This window comes from Pogona vitticeps, chromosome 3, assembly GCF_051106095.1.
Source record: "Pogona vitticeps strain Pit_001003342236 chromosome 3, PviZW2.1, whole genome shotgun sequence".
NCBI lineage: Eukaryota > Metazoa > Chordata > Lepidosauria > Squamata > Agamidae > Pogona > Pogona vitticeps.
In genome coordinates this window covers 192,294,079-192,316,029 of record NC_135785.1, presented here as the reverse complement: position 1 = coordinate 192,316,029, position 21,951 = coordinate 192,294,079, and the positions used below count along the sequence as shown (strand labels likewise).

The 21,951-nt window shown below is 38.6% G+C and overlaps 1 protein-coding gene across 20 annotated transcripts in view; it reads left to right on the top strand.

The window, feature by feature from the left end:
* The window catches only part of DMD (dystrophin), a 1,295,019-nt gene that overhangs the window by 1,054,608 nt on the left and 218,460 nt on the right, over positions 1-21,951 (top strand). For 18 of the 20 annotated variants that reach the window (XM_078390471.1, XM_078390476.1, XM_078390472.1 and 15 more), the window contains 4 exons: positions 3,511-3,683; positions 6,550-6,706; positions 15,911-16,031; positions 16,730-16,998. In XM_078390471.1, the coding sequence (XP_078246597.1) occupies positions 3,511-3,683; positions 6,550-6,706; positions 15,911-16,031; positions 16,730-16,998 (720 nt within the window). Of the gene's footprint in view, positions 1-2,889; positions 2,977-3,510; positions 3,684-6,549; positions 6,707-15,910; positions 16,032-16,729; positions 16,999-21,951 lie in introns of those variants that run through there. The other 2 variants (XM_072994256.2, XM_072994257.2) reach the window with 1 other exon arrangement.

The window sequence follows — 21,951 nt, the reverse complement described above, 5'->3', positions numbered from 1 at the left end:
TTAACCTCTTTAGCTTTCAACTTATACGTGTAATACAGCTTAAATCTATGTTATTCCCACAGCATCAGAACACCAAGGCCAATTGTGAAATATATCCCCTCTTTCACCCTCCTTTTTTCTTGAGAATGCACTCAGCAGACCCAAAATAATATAAATCCTGCTCTCCCCTCCCCTTTCCTCCCTGTGCTTGTTTTGTTTCTGCGACTCTTTTTTCTTCCATATTTTAAAAGGGGAAACAATATCATTCAAAGTTTGCTTTTCAACCTCAATCGCTACATCTCTTACTGGGTGGTCCTCCATCCCTTGTATATTATCTGATATCTTCATCAATACAGCCGGTTCTGAGATCTCTTTTTGGTGTAATTTAACCTCTGCTACCTTCCCTCCCCTAGAGCCTCCAATCACGTCTTCCATCTGGTCAATATAATAATTTACCTGCATGAATTTTTGCAACAGTGACATCTGAAAAGAAGTTTTCCAGTCTAGCCACCGATCTGTATTTTTCTCAGGGGGAGGTTCCATTTTATGTTTCCACTATTTTCACTTAAAATTCCCTCTCCCCTTTACCCCAGTACACATCCAATATTTCTAATATTTCACCTTACAACTATACCATATTAGCAATAAGATAGCAGGTACATTCAAGTAAGAGATGGAATCTAAAACATAAATGTCTCAAGTGTCTTTGTAGTCGCTAATATCTTCAGACCGGTTGCTTCTTTTTTTTCCCTTCTTTTCTCTTCTCCAAGTTTGTTTTAACCTTCACCCGGCAAGACTCTATTATTAGAATGTCATTTGTCAAGATCCCAGTTCAGTTCAAACCACATAGCCCCCAGTTCACAGCTCACAGTCCGTTTCTTCCTTTTACTTCCAAAGACTTCCTTCTCCTCCCCCGAACAGGGAGATCCAGCAGAGTCCCGGCAATATATTATTCACGGAAAGCAGAGTCCCACACAGTCTAAAAATATATAACCACAGAGGAAAAGGGGTCCAAAGTGAACAGTTTGCAACAGAATTTATTTTTTCAAGGCCCGTCAGTTGATTCTTTAAGAGTTATTTTTCCTCCTTTAATGGAGACTCGAGCTATTTCTGCCTGGCTGTTCCTTTCGAAATAACCCGACCTTCAGCTTGGGTAAAGCTGGAATGCTAGGAATGCCGCTCCTTATCTCATTTGGTCATAAATTTGCACACAATCACTTGTTCTTCATTTAATGAGGTTTTTCATAGAACAAGGGCTTCCACTTACTTTGATGTATACTTTCGCCGTGCTTCTGTTTTCTTATTCTTGGCGAACGGAGCTGTCTTTGGCTAGTTGCCAAAAATGGCGCCCATCTTCGTCTGTGCTGATGTGAATTTCCAGAAGAAAGACAAATCGAGTTGCTGCCCAATCTTCTAACTTCTGTGGCTCACCAGCTGCTGCAGAAGGGTCTCTCCTGACTCTTCCTTGCCCCCCCCCATTTCTGGAAGGGTCCCAGACCGAAGTGGTTCTAGCTTTCCCCGGGAGCTATTCCCGAGAGCTGCTAGCTTCACCAAGACGAAGCTCCTCCTCCTGATATTCTTCTACAATCCCTCCATGTGTGATGAAGGTTTGGTTTCAGTTGTCCAAGTTATGCACCCACGAAGAGCCCCCTAGGAAAATCCCCCCCGGCACCTAGAAATACGAAAGTCAAAGAGAAGCTTCTGCTGACTGCCCTCTACAATCCCTCTCAGGTTTGGTGAAGATTGGGTTTCCCCAAGCCAGCTGCTAAAGGGCACTTTCCTGGGAGGACCTACTTTGTGGGGGGTATAACTTGGATATCTGAAACCCAAAGTTCACCAGACTTGCAGGGCTCATAGGGGAGTGTTGGGGGAAGCTTCCATGTGAATTTGGTGTCTCGGGGTGCTGGGGTGGTGGTTTATAGGGGTTTGAAATAAAAAATAAATTGACAAATTGATTCATTGATTCATCAGAAAAATATTTGTAAATTTGTAATTTGTGATTCATCAACCTTGAGAAATCACAAATCAAAATGAATCAACATTTTTGTGTCCCTCTCCATTAAGCACTTACTTCTCTTTTTTCCCCTAAATGGTAAATCTGATGGCGATAGTCTTCGAAAATGAAGGAGGAACTAGTACCAGTTGTTGTTACACACATGGAGTTATTGCTGTTATTACTATTACTACTGCTGCTGCTGCTGCTACTACTACTATTACTACTACTACTACTACATTAAAAAGACAGTCTTTGACTGGCATTATATAACAGATACAAGTAGTAATCAAAAACCTAAGTTATCAATTAAATGTTGGTGTAATCTATATGTATCCTAATATTGCCATTTTCACAGCTTTTATGGTGTCATTTTAGATATCTGCAACTGATTATAATATATTATAAAATTCTCTGCCATTGTTCCCAATGCTCCACTGATTATTAGGATGATATGCCAGGATTTACCTCCATAATAAATCTGTATGTTTGTGGGCCTAAAATATCCTTTAAAAATCACCAAGAGATGGATAAGAAACAATGACTGTATTGAGTGTGTAGGCAGATAGGAATGCGAGTACTAGGCAGTTAGCTCTACAAAAATGTTCCTTTGGCAGTTGCTGCCTTCCTAAACATGAGGGGAAAGCATGAATATTTAAAAAGTTTCTGGCCTGCAATTCTAAAGCGATAAGGAAAGTTGGCAGTTCAACATAAGCTGCCAGTTGTGTATTCTGGGTCCTTCTTGCTGTTCTCTATTCCTCCTACAGCCATGGCCCTGACTGATGTTTTGACAGAGTACAAAGTGGCTGTTTATTACTATTGACTGTTGAAGCCTGTGCTCTGAAATGTATTCTGTCAATGGAATGTAACTGAACTTGGCATTTTTAAGCTCTGCTGTTGCAGTAGCTTAGTTTTCCTGGGATTTTTTTTCCTGTAGCAAGACCTCGGCCGAAGCTTCTGGTCTCAAGCTGAAAATGTTACACAGGAAGACATACCATGTGAAGGTTAGCTTGGGATGGGATCCTTGAGGGTCTTTGGGGCTTGTTTTGTTTTGTTTTGAATTCTCACCAGCAAAATGGCAGGGAATCCTTGGCTTTTTGGCAAATGACAGAGAAAAATTAAATGCCCTTTTTGACATAGGCAAAGCTGTGTACATGTAAAATACTTCACACTATGTGTTTTAGCACTTGTATAATGAAGCATGTCATACTATGCTCTCCATCTCTCCATAGCAGATGGGGCACTTCCTCTTTTTTTTTCATTACAAAGTGATGGAATGAATAAAGGAACAAAGAAGTCTTTTTCAGGGTGTCTCAGTTTGGGAACATTTTGGCTGAGTGGACATGTGTGTTTCAGTCATTTTAAATTATTACTGTTAATGATTTTGTGTAATTGCTCCTATGTGAAAATCAAATGGAAGATTCTTTCGGACTCAGTCCATTCTGATAGGCGCTTTTAAGAAATCCTGATCAACCTGCCTCTAATTTTTCTCTGATTATAAGACGTTTTTCTGTCATTTTTTTAAAATTTCCTCATAGGAACTTCAGAAAGAAATTGAAACCCATACTGACATCTTCCACAGCTTGGATGAAAGTGGACAGAAAATCTTGCGATCCCTAGAAGGTTCTGAGGATGCAGCTTTGTTGCAGAGACGCCTGGATAACATGAATATCCGATGGAATGAACTTAGGAAGAAATCTCTAAACATTAGGTAGGACAAAAACCTAAAGGGCAAAGGGCAGAAACTGGAATTAATCCAAGAAAAGAATTGCCCTTCCCACCCCTCCTCCTGCAGCATAAGCCTTTTATTTTGTTCAAATTGAGCTAAAATGGCTGGGTTTGCAGTAATTTAAGCAATTTCAGACACCAAATTACTTTGTAAGAATGATTAATTTTCTTTGTGTGAAAGGGACTGTAGGATGTGAGGAAGTTGATGAGTTTCTATAATCTCTATAAGGATGCAGAAAAAGAGATTAAGCGTGCTTAGCCAGAAGCCGCACTTTCTCTGAAATGTACACTATTACTTTATTCCGACAGCTGTGGCTTCTCATTCTTTCATAAATAAATGTAATGAAATGCATATCAATCCTATCCACGTTTACTGAATGAAACTTACTCCCTGGTAAGTATGCATTGGATGGTTGTGATCTAAATAGTCTAACTATAATGTGATACTTAAAAGGCTAAGAATGAATCAGTAAGGGCATTGTGTGTGTATTTAGAACATTGCCTGAAGATTTCTCTGCATCAGCTCCCATTAGGGAAGATATAAACTAACACAGTTGTGTTGGGTGAGGAGAACAAAAACCAAACCAACAATCAGGAGGCAGTATCTTTATTAGCCATTGTTTAATATCAGAAGTAACCAGACTGTGTGGGAGACTTGCTGTAGAGAAAATTTCACAAGACCCATTTTAAAATTGTCCCCTTATTCTTATATCAGTGATTTGTCTGCATAATGGCTAATGCACTTCATCTGTGATGATGTTTTTCCACAAAACTGTGAGTCCTCTTACTTGCAACTGGGCAGTTTTGGAGAAGGATGAATGTGACTTTAATTTGGGGATAGTATTTCAATGGAGCACTAGAGTGCTAGGCATTATTTACTTGTAAATGTTTATCAGTGGATTTAGTGGGACTTGCTCTCAAAGAAATGTCCAAGCTCTTGGATGAAGGATGTGGTCTAATTTTTTTAAATAACTTCTTTAAGAAAGAGGAAACATTTTTGGGGTGGTGATGAAGACCTTTCATAGAAGCACATAATGAAAGGCAACGTTGCAAAAGATTAATTGGATCTTAAAATTATTCTCTAAAATAACTGTCCACTCTGAAGTGAATTTATGATAGTTATTTCTGTGCTAAAGCAATCTATTCAAATACTCTTTTGCTTGCTTATATACTCTGTATTTTGGGGAGAGTTCAAGGAGTAACTGAAGGGAGAAGCTTTTTCAAAGCAATATATGAATTATTAGCTTTCTGCAATTGTAGCCCTCAGGGAGGTCAGTATGTGTGACAGCCAAACCCATATTCATAACATTAGTCATTAAAAATAAATGAAATTTGTGAAGCTGAAAAATATTGATGGCTGAAATGAGTAGAAAATGATTTTTCCCTATAAAAAAAGCACAAGAAAATAAATATAATTATTTGAAATATTTTTCTTCATAACCCTGTGTTTACCCATGAACATAGCAGAAGAAAGAAGTCTGAGAAAAGAAACACGGCATGTTAGCCAAATAGAGGCATTTTAATAAAGGAGATTTTCTACAGCTCACTTGCTGTAATTTTGATGTCACTTACATTAATCAAATCGAGAGTAGTAACCCTGGTTTATCATGGTTGCTTTACCTTCTTGAATTAAATATAAAAGCAGTGTTCTTGCTCTGTCGAAACAGTAAATTTTAATAAGGGGTTTAGTGCAACCAAAATAAGTAGGTGGGAAGCAGAGTCAAAGCTTTAATCTCTGTTTCTCAAAAGAGGAGATGGAGTCTGCATTATTGGGGACTCTTATTCTTTGTAACAGGAGCATCCAGTCTCATTTCAGCTTGGGAAAGTACCGTATGTGCTCTAAGCCTGAGAATTGGAAAAGTCTGTTTACAGCAAAGCCTTTTTTTACAGCTGTCACAAAGATCATGTGTAATTTGGACAAACAGCGTTTACATAGTATTCAAATCAGGAATTCTGTGATTCTGGCTCTATCAGCCCAGTTACTGGATGGGATGTCTTGTTCAAAATTCTCCTCTTATTTCAGAGCCCCTTGGTGTACAATTGGACACTCACAATCTAGCTGATTTATCTGCAGTGCAGCGTACATTATATTTTACCTCTGCAAGCTTTACTGGAGTTCGAGATTTAAACTGTAACAGCAAAATTCATAACATGTATTTAGCTTCTCAGTGTTTGGAGAATAGAAATGCAGTGGTGCTTCATTTAGGAAGCCACTGATTTTATTTCCAAAAGACTTCACAGTAGTGACTTCCTGGAACTAGAGTAGACCCACTGAGTCAACAGAACTTAGATGTTGATTCACAAATCTTCACTGATTCCATGAACCTATTCTTACTACTCAATTTCAGCCTCTGAATTTTGCAGCAAACCCTTTTCAAAATCAAAGGGCATTTTGCTGTAAACAAAGTAGGACTGCGGAACGTGGTGGCGCTGCGGGCTAAACCGCAGAAGCCTGTGCTGCAGGGTCAGAAGACCAAGCAGTCGTAAGATCGAATCCATGCAAAGGAGTGAGCGCCCGTCGCTTGTCCCAGCTCCCGCCAACCTAGCGGTTCAAAAGCATGCAAATGCAAGTAGATAAATAGGGACCACTTCGGTGGGAAGGTAACAGCGTTCCGTGTCCAAGTCGCACTGGCCATGTGACCACGGAAGATTGTCTTCGGACAAACGCTGGCTCTATAGCTTGGAAACGGGGATGAGCGCCGCCCCCTAGAGTCGAACACGACTGGACAAAAATTGTCAAGGGGAACCTTTACCTAAAGTAGGACTGCAGTTTTTCTTATTAGAAGTTGTTGGGTTTTTTACATCCATCTCTTCCTGAAACCTATAAAGATATTATTAATATTTTTCAGGTCTCATCTAGAAGCCAGTTCTGACCAGTGGAGACGACTACACCTTTCTCTACAGGAACTTTTGGCATGGCTGCAGTTGAAAGAAGATGAGCTAAAGCGACAGGCACCCATTGGTGGAGATCTTCCCGCTGTCCAAACACAGAATGACACCCACAGGGTATGATCTTCCAAAATCATTTGTTGCAGAAGTGGGATGTATTCTTATTCCGATGCCATATATATGACGACTAATTAAACAGAGATTTTTGAGAAAGCTCTTAGAGAGTTATGTGAGACAATCTGACATGCTGAAAATTGTGTTTGGTACAGTGGTCCTGTTGACATCAGACTGTTTTCAAATTGGGAATCACATTTTAGAATGTATACTCCATCTGCCATTTTGCTCTTCCTGTTCATATAAATGTTCTCCTTCCTTCTCTTGTTATCTTTAATCATGCCTTACTGTCGGGATAAATGAAACTCATTAATGACCAAAAGGATTTATAAAACCAGTGCAAAAGCAACAACTGTTTTACTTATTTTTGCCTTTGACAAAATCTTTGTTGTGACATGTTTTCTTTATCTGGCATCCAACAGGGATTTGTGATCCCTAGGAGTCACAGGGACCAGTGCAGATATCTGCTGTTGTTACTTAGAAGTAGAACATAAATGGTGTCCTGGCCCTGCTCTCCTTGTGTGCTACAAGATGGGACTTGTGTGTAATGAGGATTCTGCTTCCATCTATATGAGCACAAGTTACTTAAATGTTCTGTAGTAGCAATAATTTGCTCTGTAAGGAAGTTATTGTCAGATACACTAGACTGCCAGAAAGACAAACACATGGATACTGAATTTTCTCTGGAAGCAAAAGTGATGAAATGGGGGCTGGTGAAAAGAGAAGGCTTGCTGGAAAAGATAATTATGTTAGAAAATATTGAAGGCAGCAGGAAAAGAGGAAGATTTAATATGAGATAGACTGACTCCATAAAGGAAGTCACAACCTTGAGTTTATAAAAGCTAAGTAGGGCCGTTAAGGACAGGACATTTTGGAGGTCACATAGGGGTGCCATAAATCAGAGGCAACATGATGGCATAGTGATGGTGAACCTATGGCACGCGTGCCACATCTGGCATGCGAAGCTCTTTCTTCTGGCACACCTACCCACCCTTGTGGAAAGAAACCTTTTGAAGTGGCTGCAGCTGGGATTCCCCCTTTCTCTTCTTGTTCTGGGTCCTTTAACTTCCTATCCGGCCCCATGATTCCCCCTTTAACTTTGTGTCCGTCCCCATGATTCCTTCTTTAACTTCCTGTTCGACCCCATGATTCCCCTTTTAACTTTCTGTCTGTCCCCATGATTCCCCCTGAAACTGCCACTTCCTTTTCCGGTTCTTGTCTTCCAGGTGGCACGGCAGCCACTGGTTTCTTCCCCACCCCCTCATATTGGGCACTCGAGCTGAAAAAGGTTTGCCTCCACTGGCATATAAGAACAACAACATGACCAGCATTTAGTCTGTGCCTTGTGTATGTACTCCAACAACATGGTAGGTTGAGAGCCTGGCCATGTATTGCATTTGTCACATCAAAGGTAGCCAGTTGTAAGACAAACTGCACAAGATTGTAGGCAAATACATCTTGTCTTATCTTCCTTTTAGCAGTTGATTGTCTCTGCTCCTGCTATCCTCTTTCAACTCCTTGGGATAGTTGACTCTGAAATGAGAAACAAGATGGGCATAAATAAGTAGCAGAGAGAGAGATGTTACTAGTGGCTCCTGCTGTTTCTTTATCCATACTTTCATAATCTTACAGTACTTGTCATTGAGGGCCTCAGGATTCCAATAAGTCAAGCCTAGCTTACCCATGGCTAGTTTTGGATATGATGGAATTTAATGGGTGACCAAGGTGTTAAGAAGCCTGACACATAACAAATAAATGTAGATGTCACCCATATTTAATTCTTTTCTCCAGAACTCTAATCTTTGCAAAGCTGAATATAAAACAGAAATGGACAAAGAAACTATCACATTCAGATGATTCACCTAGCGAATTCTTCCTGCCACTTGGCTGACAAATAATTCATCCAAAAAGTGTCTTCTAAATATTGGAAATATGTTATCTAGTCTCTTTTAGAGGCTAAAACATTTCATACTATAACAATACATGATTTGTACTTACCATAAAGCTGTCTTATTCTGCCTCAACCTGATTCAGATTGGTTTTACTTCACTGACGTCCCTTTGTAAATATCTGGGATTATTTTAGGACAACTCTGAAGTACTTGGTTAGTGGATAACATACCATAGTCATCCCTTGTGGTCTGATATCACTGTTACATTGTTGATGTCTTGAGAGAAATGCTATTGGAAATGCATGCTGTAAGTCTTATTTCTGATTGTTAAAAGCCTTGAATACATCCCTATGTTCTGCCATACCTACAGAGACCCATGTTATCTTGGTCAGAATATCTGTTTCCCTTGACTATCAAAGTTGTCTACCATTTAGATACTTGTAGAAAGCTTTTTTTCCCTCCATGCTGTAGCACTTTTATAACATAGTATAAGACGTGTCTGCTTACGGGCACTTTGGCTCCCTGTGGGGAAAAAAAGAACAAAACATAATCTTCAAATTTAGGTCATCCTGTCTATTCTTCAAATGTCTCTAGGGGAGAAAGGGTGGAAAGTAAGACTAGCTTTAAGCTTGCTTTTGACACATTCTTTATTTGTACTTTTTCTGGGTTTTCTCTGGTATATTTCATGAACAAAACAGACCTTGTCCTGCCCTATAGATTCCCTTTATTGCTACATAGTAATGGTGCTAAAATAGCTAGTGCCTTGGAATTCAGTCCGACACAATTTCTGTTTGTACTTCTCAGAAAGAACTTTACTGGGTGACATGTGTGAGGCCTTTTGAGGCAGGTAGAAACTGTGAAAAACATATATATTTGTATTTTATAGTGTCATATATATATATGACACCATAAAATAAAGAGAGAGAGAGAAAGAATACCAACATTCCAAATTGAGCTTCATTGCTGAGTGGGGATACAAACATTAACTTCTTACATACCTTCCTGTCATTCCAGATACTACATAATTCCTTGCTATATAAACAGAGAATGTAATCTTTTGCTCCAGAATGTCTTTGTACATTTGTACTTGTTAGCCAGTCTGTTTTCGATGCTCTTAACAAGATATAGGTATAAGATTTTGAGTAAAAGTAAGTATGCTCTGAAATAGAATGATACAGGCATTTTATGCTACTGCCGTGTGGTAAAAATGAATTTATTGGTTCATAAAACTAAGGAAATTTGGAAAAAATGGCTACTGAAAGTATATTCTTCGTAATTGTCTGTATGCATCCACACATATGAGTCTGTACCTACATAGAACTGCAGTGTTTAGGGCATTTTAGATGGAGGGTTCCCCCCATTTTCCCACCCTCTCATCCACAACAACGCCCAGTGGTGGGCTTCCCCTCAATTTTACTTAGGAGCCTTGTGGCACAGTGGTTTACCTGCAGTGCTGCAGTGAAGATTCTGATCATGACCTAAATCCAATCCCGGATTCAGTCAGCCAGCTCAAGGTTGACTCCACCTTCCATCCTTTTGAGGTCAATAAATTGAGTACCCAGCTCGCAATGTGTAGCCTGCATAATTAAACTGTAAGCTGCCCAGAGAGTGCTTTAAGTGCTATGAGGTGGTATAGAAGCAGCACGCTTTGCTTTGCTTTTACTTTTACTTCAGTCACCACTATGGTCACACCTAGTGACTCCTGAGAAGGTCAGGCAATTTTTCTGCTTCTTCTAATGCTATTCTTCATTTCTCTATTTTTTTAAAAAAATATTTTTATTGTTACATTTTATTTTTTGTTGGTAAGGTTGGTAATGCTACTTTTCCAACTCCTTTTGTGTCCTTTATATCAGGACTATGGCCCCAGGACATTTCTTTGTATATTGTTTCTTTGTATAGGAAAAAAAAATGCCCATTTCAGATGGTCATGACAAGTGCTTTATTTGTTTAGGGGAGGAGTATAATGCTTCAACTTCTAATATATGTCAGTTCTTCCACAATTAGGTTCACTATAATCGCAACGACCAGCTAAGGCTGAGCTTCCCAAAGTGTGTGCCATAGCGCCCCTGCAGCACCGCCAGGAGCACCGCAGAAGCCCTTCTTTGTCTTTTGACTAAGATCACAGCAGCGCTGCTGCTACTGGTATTCCCGCTGGCTCTGGCTCCTTCCTGCTTCTTTGTTTCCTGCTCTGCACAGCACCCCTCATCAGTCTTCCTACACTGCCACCGCAACTCAGGGAGCCATGAGTGGGAAAAGTTTGGGAAACACTGAGCTAAGGTCTTTCTTGCTGGAGAGGGCCAAGTCAGCCTTTTAATTGTCCCATCAGAAATATCATCTACTTGTAAATTACATAGATTTCACGACCATCAATACCTGAGTTGTACGCTGACCAGCCCTCAGTCTTCTGAAAACTCCTTGGCCTTGATGTTGACATCATCAGCTTTACTAACTGCTTGAACTTCTACATCTACAGTATCTTTGATACTGACTTCTTAGGTTTTGGAAAGTGAGATGCACAAGGAGTCTATTGTAGCTCTGAGGATGAATGGGCTGGTTCAGTCCTGGCTACATTTTATGCCAGACACATGAGCTACACTGACCACTAGTGAGAACATGCTCCCTCCTATTCCTACTCCTAAAGGAATGAGAGAAACTACTAATCTGAGAGCCTCAGTATTGTGAATATCACTCCCCGTTCCACTCTCTAAGTCAGTACTATCAAGAGCGCTTGCCTTCTCCTTGTTAATACTACCCCATCTCTATACTGTGCTCAGTACCAGTGTTCACTGATTTGGTATCCATCTCACCACTTCAGGTCTACCATTCCCCTATATTATGCAGAAATAGTCTCTATCATATGCCACAGTTACTGTCTTAGCTCTCCCAACTGTGGCTGCCTGCAACACTTCTATCATGGCTCTTAAACCTATATTCACAGCATGTGGCCCTTTCATCTTGGCTACAGTACCATCATGAAAGCTGTCCTCCTTTGTTGGTATTGATGGTTGTACTGATTCATCTGTCCATCTGCAGTATTATTCAGTCATCTGTATGACCCTTTATTACAGAGATACCTCTATCATACTGTTTAAACTACAACCCAGTTTCTAACTCTATGTCACATTGCCTAACAGTATATTCCTCAGTCTGTGTGGGTGATGATCCCTCCCAATTCACATTTCCCAGAGTGTGTTCTTCGTTCCCCCTTCTACTGTACACACCTTGTCTCACAGACACAATGGATATAAGCAGTGACAGTTGGGGAAGCCACTGTCTCCATCACTACACTCAAGAAGGTGGACACCAAGATAATCTTAGAATCACATCCATTTTATCAATTGCTGGCAGTATTCAAAGTTTCCAAATTATTCCTGTCACTACTTCGTGATACTGTAGTGTCACAGGTAACTTTACCACTGCTTTGTACCTCAACATTGTACCTTGTTTATTTGGATATTCTGTTTTCCTTGTGGAGGATATTTAAAACATCCCATGAGTCCACAGATTGCTAAGGAAATCTGAGATGGACTAATCAGTTTATGTGTGCATTGAAATAGTGGGCAGAATGCCATTATAGTTCAAGTGTCCATGACAAATAGAAGGACTTAAATAAAGTAGTCTATTTGTTCTTTTGACAGGTCGTACATTATATGTGTTCGATTTCCTGTGCTGCCACCACATCGTGTGGAAGACATTCAGGAATTCAATATAAATAGCCTGAAATCATTGGTTGCAAATAAGACATATATTTGGGTTAATTCCATTATCAATGTAGTCAACTTTCTTTTTTGCATGAATTTATCAGGGATCTATTGTTATGAATTCTTTGGGTAATCTATTTAAGTCTTTTGTTGGCATTTAATGGCACCAGTACCACTACTGTAATTGAATTAATATACAATTCTCAAAAAGAATCCCAGTGTAGGAAAAGGACACAGCAGAAATTTCATGTTGAAGAGTGGCACTGCAAAGCTGATAACACCAGTCATCACATTTTCAGAATAGAACGAAAAGTTCTAAGTGAAATATGATGGTGAGGGACTTTATGAATTGAAACATCCATCATATAGGTTGTATTTTAAGGGAAACATCCTACCTGCAAGAGTAGTTTAGCGGAGGAAAAACATCTAGAGGGTATAACATCTCTTTGGTTTAAAAATTATTATAGAGGAGATTGTGCAGCTTCTGCTAGGAAGGCTTTTGGAAATAAGATTATTTGCTTCAGTGCTGGAACTAGATGTACATTCTGAGGCTGCGCCTCTATTTTGAAGTAAGGAATTTTGCACATTACTTTCATTTTAATGGAGAGGTAATAGGCTGTAGCTTCTGCATCAAGTTTTGACGGATTCAGGCTCTTAGGCCATTTCCATGTAATAACTTCCTGTAATCCACTTCACTTAGCATACAAAATAAAAGTATGAAGGAAGGGTGCATTCAGACAATTTCAAACTTTGGGAAAGAAATATCTTATTTTAGCTGTCTATAAAACTTCCACTAGCTTTCTTATTTCCTGCCTTAAATTTTTGGTTTCCTTTCCCATCAACCTTCTTGACCATTGTGCTTGTGAGAAGTAAAAGGTACACAGAAGTAATGGTATTAATGTAATATATGGAGAAAGGTACAGTTCAGAAATATTACTACTGTTCTATACAGAGATATAGTATCCAGAGGTGTAGTAAGGATCAAAGAAACAAGCCAATAGAAGGAGATTTCAAGCCTAAAAACACTGTGGAGGTCCTGCAGCAACACCTTGATAGACATATTCCTGCTGTAACCATTGCCCCAGTAACTGTTAAGCATATTCATTTTTGGCTATATAGACAGTAGGAGTTCAAAATCATGTTCCATTCCCTTCCATAGATGACAGTAGTAAACCCTACATGTCTCAGAAAATTCTATATGACAGGTTTCATATGAATTGAGGCCAGTAGATGCTCTTACACTGAAGCAATCTGCAAACTATTGAATATGTTGTTTCTGAGATTTATATTGTCTTTGTTTAAATATAAATAAAAAGAAGCAGAAATGACCCAATTACTATTTCCATTTCCCCCTTCTTGCCCCCTAATATAGGAAAAGAGAAAAAATTTCAGTTAGCTATGGTAGCAAGCAACCAGTTATATAGTAAAAAGGAACAAGCAAAAATAAACAAATAAGAAGTCAGGATGCAAAGCAAAATGATGATTCCTTTTCTTGATTCCAAGTGTTACTGATACTGTAATTTCCAAAGAAATAAGTGTGTTTAGGCTGTATGAGCATGCTGACATAAAATAAAAGGGGGCAGGAGGCAACATATTATAGCACTTTGAAGACTAATGAGTGCAGATGACTTCTTGCACTCATTGTGTCTGAAGACGTGATGTTGATCCATGAAAGCCTGCACTGAAAAAATGTGAATCTGCAATATTTTGCCTTTTTTTCCCTTCCTCCCTCTTTATTTTTGTCACCATGCTGGCACTGTAATGAAAAGAGAGAAGCGAAGGTGAATCAGAATCCTGAGTGAAGCCCCATTCAGTCCCAGGCTTGGTACAGTATTGTCTCACTTCCCACACAATTGGGGCCATCTATTTGTGCCTCTTCTGTTAGAAGCATTGCAAGAGACCAGATACATGAGAGATGAGTCTTGAGTCAGACAAACAGACACAGTCAGAAAGCAATGGCAACAAATTAAAACTGAGGAAAACCTGCATTCAGCATTGTTTTCCATATCCTAACATCAGGGATTAACTTTACCGTGAATATACAGAAAGCAATCAACTTATTAAAGAGACAGGGCTTTTCTAGCTGTAAGCTCTTTGTAGGGAATAGACGTGGGGGAGAGGGTTACCACCATATTCATACAAGATATTCCAGGAGATCAAGCTGTCTGCATGCATTTATCTGTCCTTCTCTCTCGCATATTTCTGTCATCTCCTCTTGGTTTTCATTCACACACATTGTGAGGGGAACAAATATACTGTATTACCTTTCTTCTTCTTCTTCTTCTTTATGTCATCTGGTGAGAATTATGTGTGTACAGGTAAAATACCAACCAAACACTTTCTCTCAGGAGCTTAGCATGGAAATGAAGGTCTTGTACTCTCCACTCACACAGGCACACTATCTACCATAGCCAAGCCTACTCTGCCCTTCCCCATTTTTATCATTCTGCTTTCCTTTCACATCTTCCTAAACATCCTGTTTTGAGAAATATCAAATGTTTTTGACAGATTGCCAGTATTAATATTAGGAAGTTGTTAGGACTACTATTTCTGTATGAACCCTGTTTGGAAGTACCAAAAACATCGGCCTTTCTTGAGATTCCCTGAATATGTAAATATCTCCCTCGAATTTGTGAGTGTAGTCATTGGGGACATAATGTGGTTGCCATTTCCTCCCCAGGTTCATCATTATGGGGAGCAGTCAGAAAGACAGTATGAACATATTGAAAAAAAAATGAAAAAAAATTGAAAAGGCTGAAAACAGAATGCAGGAGAATGTAAAGGGGAAGCACAGGAGAAGTATCATTCGGTGCAGATGCAGATTAAAACAGAGAAAACTGTACTAATATAAGAGTATTTGTGGGGAACAGTCCCCTGATTTTGTAACTGATGTTTCCCATAGTACAGAACAGCCAAAGACAACATAGTACATACAAGTTGATGTTAATAGAAACAATATCTCTTTAGTAGGTTAACATTTTTAGTAGGTTAAAATCTAGATTTTGAGCATTTTTAATATAATGTAGATTGTAGAACACTTTGTACTTCAGATTCTTGTTGAGATAACACTCCAAGTCTGCTAAATCTTGCTGCAAATAGTAGTGTGTTGATATGTTCATAGTACTGTTCTATATTTTGGGACAAAGCTGTCAGCAGCAACAAAGTCATAGTTATGGATCCTTGTGGATTTCCTGTTACATTCTAGGAAAGCTTGCCTCTCAGGCAGCATTAGCTGTGCCAGCACTGTTCAGTGTAATGCCAGTTAAACTGTTGTCCCTTTCAGCAAGATTTCAGAGTCTGATGAAATCTGATATTAGTCACGGAAGGAGTCCAAAAGAAGAAACAGCTTAATTGGAACATTTGGACAGTATCTATTCACTGCCCTCAGGAGTATAAAAGGGCCTTGGTATTTTGCATGTTAGACAAAGAAAACCAAATGTTTTAGTTTAGTAACAAGACAGATAGAATCTCAAATTACTTTACCTATTATTGTTTCTTTTAGTTCATTTACCTGCTTGTTGCACCACTAAGCTGAAGTTGACATAGTTGACAAGAAATATGACCAAGTGCAACAGTTGGCATACTAATTCAGATTTGTATTGTTTTGTTTCACAGGCCTTTAAGCGGGAATTGAAAACTAAAGAACCTGTTATCTTGAGTGCCCTTGAGACAGTGCGGATATTCCTAGCTGAGCAGCCTTTAGAAGGACTGGAAAAGCTCTATCAAGAGCCTAAAGGTAATTGAATGTAGTGTTATAATAATATATATTTATAGAGGGATAAGCAATAACTAAAATAAATTATGTTATATATATTTGCAAATTAGATCTCACTTAGATGGGTACTACAGGGATGTGTAACCCATAAGCACTTAATTGGATGACATGGCTAATGAAAGGAAGAACACTTCCATGACTGAATCATTGCCCTAAATCTATTGCTTGAATATTTGTATTCATTGGACCCTTGCATATTTAAGAAAACCGCCTGAAAAAGGGGACAACAATTTTGTGCAAATTCATCATACTTTTGGACTAATGTATTACTTACCAGTTTGGAATTTCTTATCTCATAGTATTTCAGAAGAAAGAGGGACCCTAAAATTGAAACAACTTGCTTTTTTTCTAATAAGGAGCCAGTTTATACTTTACCTTCCCCGTCTTGTTGCCTTTCCCATGTCTTCTTGCCCACTTTGATTTCAGTACCATGTGAAAAATTGGATGACGTGTCTAATGAAAGTGAGAATGACACTTCCATAAGTAAATTAATGCCCTTAATGCTTGAATATTTGTACAGTATTCATTAAACATTAATGATATGGTTATTTTCAGAGTAGGGCTCACATAACATATGTCTGGTAGCCTTCAAAACATTCTTCATTGCCCATGCAAGATCCAAACACTGTTTTTTGTTGTTGTTGTTGTTTAATTTTTAGAATTGCCTCCAGGGGAAAGAGCCCAGAATGTGACTCGACTTCTACGAAGGCAAGCAGATGAGGTCAAAACAGAATGGGATAAACTGAATCTACAGTCTGTTGACTGGCAGAAAAAGATAGATGAGGCTCTTGAAAGACTGCAAGAGCTTCAGGAGGCAATGGATGAGCTGGACCTGAAACTGCGTCATGCAGAAGCTGCCAAGGGGTCTTGGCAGCCAGTGGGGGATTTGCTGATTGACTCTCTCCAAGATCACCTAGAAAAACTCAAGGTAAAAGTGTGCATCCATTCATCATTGTTGCAGAAAAGTTGTACTTCTCTTTTCCCTACTCTGTTTCTGTCCTCCAAGCTAAGTGAAAAGAGGATTCATTCTGATTTTTTATCGACTGCAAAATGTAGAAACATGAAATGCTTAAGAACTGCTGAAATAAATTTAAAGATAATAATACATGCCAATAAATTGAATAAAAGGTTTCTTAGAGTACATCACTGCCAACTTTAATTTACGAATTGATATGCCATAAAATACAGAATGAAGATTAGTGTTGACAAGTTCCAAACCCATTCAGATAAATAAATCAAATTGGAGTGGAATTGTCTTTCTAAGAGATACAGGCTCTTTCATTTGTTCATAAGAGGACTGAATCTTGTCCTCCCAACATATAATATAGCATTCAAAATCACAGTTGTAATGATTTGAGTGAAATAAGAATTACAGGTTTACAGAGAGGAGTTCTGATACAATGTCCATAAACTCTTCTCACCATCTGAGTACATAATCCAGATAGTCCCGGATGCTTCAATTAATTTAACATTGTAATAGGCTCTCTGACCATGTTTTCACTTGTTCTGGACTACAGGCTCCACATCATTTGTTTTATTTGCCACAAAGAAGAAGAGTCCACCACTTTCTGAGGTAGCCCGTTCCACTGTTGAATAGTCTATATTGCCAGAAAGTTCCTTCTGATGTTTAATCAGAATCCATTTTCTTGTTCTACCTCTGAATCAACAAAACAAAAAAAAACCAGCTTGCTTTATCTTCTCATTGCAAATATAGACGGATATCTCGTTGTGCAATTACACGAACAGCATATATTTTGGAAGAGAAAGGCCATAATTTAAGAAATATCTGTAGCTATTGTTTGCTGTATACTGAGTTGCTCAGCTCAGCATGTAACATATAAGGTATGTAGAGATTCTTAACGTATGGCAATTTTCTTCTGAAACTTAGAGCATTTGCATAACTGCATGACATAATTTCAGCCATTGTCTCATTTGTACTCATTCTTGGTCATTTGTTCTTGCTTCTATTTCCTATACATACAGTGTTGAAACCTCAATTCACCTGGAAGTTCCTTATGCACCTATTCCAATTTCTATAAACACCTCTCATTTTTTCTATCCTGTATGAATTGTGTGTGATTGTACTACTGGCTTGACTAGATCAGCAGTACACTTTCCTACTGAATCTCAACTTTTGCCTGGAATTTAGTTTAGTCCCCTTTAAGGCACAGGAACTTAAAAATTGCTGTAACCACCTTCGTAAGCTGGAGGGCTAAACAGCAAAGTGGCTCAAAGGATTCCTTCAGAAATATTGTTAAGTTGGACAGCTTTATTTCTGCTTTTAATCCTAATATTATCTGTCCATATATAGGATAAAGCTAAGCTTTCTCCTTAGACGGGCATGCCCTGCTGTTTCATTGCAAGCTCTGCATGGACATATTGGGAACAGAATATGGCTTTTTAGTGGTAATGATCTTTGACTAGCTTTTTGTTAGCATGCTGGGTGAAGTGAGTCATACTCTAACAAAGAGTCTTTGTGTCTTTTTAATCTGTTTCCAAAAGTTTGGCACTGGGCGAGCAAGGAGTTTAGAAAGCCTGCAACACACTGGTTAACTTACAGAAGTACAGAGAATTCAAAACCTTGAGGTGTGCTCTTTCTGACTCAATGTCTATAAGATGTTGAAAAGGTATTTTCTTTTTCAACTGTATATGAGGGCCATTTCATGTTCTATACAACTGTTAGTAATATGATATATTTATAAAGTGACTCCAGTCTTAAGAATCTTTGTAGTTGGATAGCTCTGTGAAGTAGTCCATTTTACAGCTAAGAACGGAGGATAAGAAATAGTGCCCATATATTATTCATCTATAGTAGATAGGAGAGTGGATTCTCAGGCTTATTTAGGTTATAAAAATACAGATTAATCTGAAATATTTGAACTCACAAATGCTGGGAAATAAATTTCAGCAAGTCATTGAAATTGTTTGCTCCTTGACATCATAAAAATGTGGTATGAATATATATTTATGTTGCGTAAACAATTTACAAAAAAGGGGGTCTTGAATTCTATGATGCTACAGAATATATACAAATAATTCTGTGAGGGAAGAAGAGTTAGGATCATTTATATCTGTTTGATTGTCCAAGGCTATAGACAAATTATTTTCTTAGGTCTGGTACTTAAGATCCTTTAGCTCTGGACGTTTTATTTAACTTAAATATGTTAACAAATAGTGTTGCATTGCATAGACATATTACTGATAGGCTGCCAAGGTTTGATAAAAGTTAATACAAGGATGCATCAGAGATGTAAGTCAAGGAGGAAAATATAATCCTCTTCTTTTTGAAGAACAGGTGGTCTTCCAACATATCCTTAAGTAGAATTGTTTTGTCAATAGTTTAGCACAGTCATTACTTTGCACACAAGGGACTTATTTTGACGTTGTGCCTATCAAGTATGAAGATGCCATGAGGGTCAAGTAATTCCAGCACATAAGTAAGTCAAGTAGTGAAATAAAATCAATTTGTCAAGCTAACAGAGCAACTTAGAAGTTTATGAAGGAACATGGATAACTAGGATTGAGCTATCTAGAATGCTGAAGACTTAAATACTCTGGCTTGAATGCTCCCTTTTTTCTTACCACATTCTTCTTATACATTTATCGTCTTGATTTAAAACCATGTCAGGTGGCGTTTCAAGGGAATACCATCCCAAAGTGATATAGGTGATAAAAATCTGTATAATAAATTCCTGTCCAAGTACAGCAAAAATGAATAAAACAAACAATAAAGATATATAGCCCAAGTGATACTAAAACCAAACTATATCTAAAAACAAGAAGAGTTCTCTGAAATAGGCTTGGAGAAAGGCCTAAGAAAATAAAGAAAGTCCTTAGGGCTTTCCTAAAAGCTTCATAAATTGCTGCCTTGTCGTGGCGAAAGGGCTTGAGTAACTCAGTGAAGCTATGGGCTATGCCGTGCAGGGCCACCCAAGATGGACAGGTCATAGTGGAGAGTTCCGACTAAACGCAATCCACCTGGGGCAGGCAGCGGCAAGCCACTCCAGTATCTTTGCCAAGAAAACCCCATGACCAGAAACAAAAGGCTAAAAAATATGACGCTGGAAGACAGGACCCTCAGGTCAGAAGGTGTCCAATATTCTACTGAGGAAGAATGGAGGACAAGTACAGGTAGCTCCAGAGCTAATGAAGTGGTTGGGCCAAAGCCGAAAGGACGCTGAGCTGTGGACGTGCCTGGAAGTGAAAGGAAAGTCCGTTGCTGCAAAGAAAAATACTCCATAGGAACCTGGAATGTAATATCTATGGACCTTGATAAGCTGGATGTGGTCAAAAAGGTCATGGCAAGAATAAACATTGATATCCTGGGCGTCAGTGAACTAAAATGGATGGGAATGGGCAAATCAGTTCAGATGATTATCATATCTACTATTGTGGGCAAGAAGCCAGTAGAAGGAATGGAGTAGCCCTCATAGTCAACAAAAGAGTGGGAAAATCTGTAATGGGATATAATCCCAAAAATGATAGAATAATGTCAATATGAATCCAAGGCAGACCTTTCAACATCACAATAATACAAGTTTATGCACCAACCACCAGTGCTGAGGAGACTGAAATTGACCAATACTATGAAGACCTACAACAACTTCTAAAACTGACATCAAAGAAAGATGTTCTCATTATAGGAGATTGGAATGCTAAAGTAGGGAGTCAAGAGATAAAAGGAACAACAGGAAAGTTTGGCCTTGGAGTTCACACTCTAAAACTTAAACTTTGCAACTGGAGAGCACAAAGGGGCTTCTCCAGCTACAAAAAAGAAAGAAGAATTTTCTAATAGATATATTTTTGACCCAGAACATCCTCTTGTGTCCTCTGGAGAGGTGGGGTTATCGGTAGAGCTTTCCATAGTCCACTGATGGGCATGTGTGGCCTCTGGATCTCTGAAGACTGCCCAGCCCTGCCATAACTCTTCTCTTAGGCTGATGCCTGGTTACCTCCTTGATGTTCCTTCTGTAAAGATTCAGATCAATGACCAGTACAAAAATCTTTTACACGGCTGCTCTGCCAGCATGTTTTTCTCTTCTGTGCCTACTATTTCATACAGTGTGTCCACATTTTGTATACACTGTCCACATTTCTATATAGTGCCCCCACAACACAACTTTCCTTATGCAAATCTCATGACCCCAATATGTAGCGACATTTCTTTATCTTCCCCAATTATAAAAACTAACCAGACACCCAATAAAACCACTATTAAGTAGAGAACAATGACTGTCAGCAAAGATATACATATGTTTAAAGTGCGAGATGCAGAGTCATGCAAATAAATATAGATGTAATGATTGCTTTTAATCTTTATTTCTGTCTCCTGTAAACCTAATAGGTTTGGAAGACAGGAGAATGTTGAATATGCACATTTCTTAATGATCTCGCTGATTGCTCTGCATTGATCAATTTTTCATAAAACCTCCTTCTGTCTTCTAATGAATGTTGTCATATGCCAGTAGTCTCATATTCCCCACTCTGACAGACCACAGCTCCTGTTATCTTTTTCTTGTCATAACTAACTTATGGAAAATATTTTGCACATTTTGCATTTGAGAATTGTTTAATTAGTACACTAAAACATAAATGTTTGGATATTGGCCTTAAATGTCACTTTCTGTACATGTATGCTCTTTCATTGTGTTATTAAATGAACACACAGGTCATCCCATCACTTGAAATTGTTAGTGCCTCATTTTCAAGTTCTATTACTTATTAGTCCCTATTTCACAGTGATTTAACTAGATAAACTAGTGCTAGCTCAAAGAGACTAACTCTGAAGACCGTTTGGAAGCTTCAGCTATTGTAGAATGATATGGAAGCTAGATCTAGTTGAATAACTTGTGGAATTGGATATCTAGGCGCAGAGCCAAAA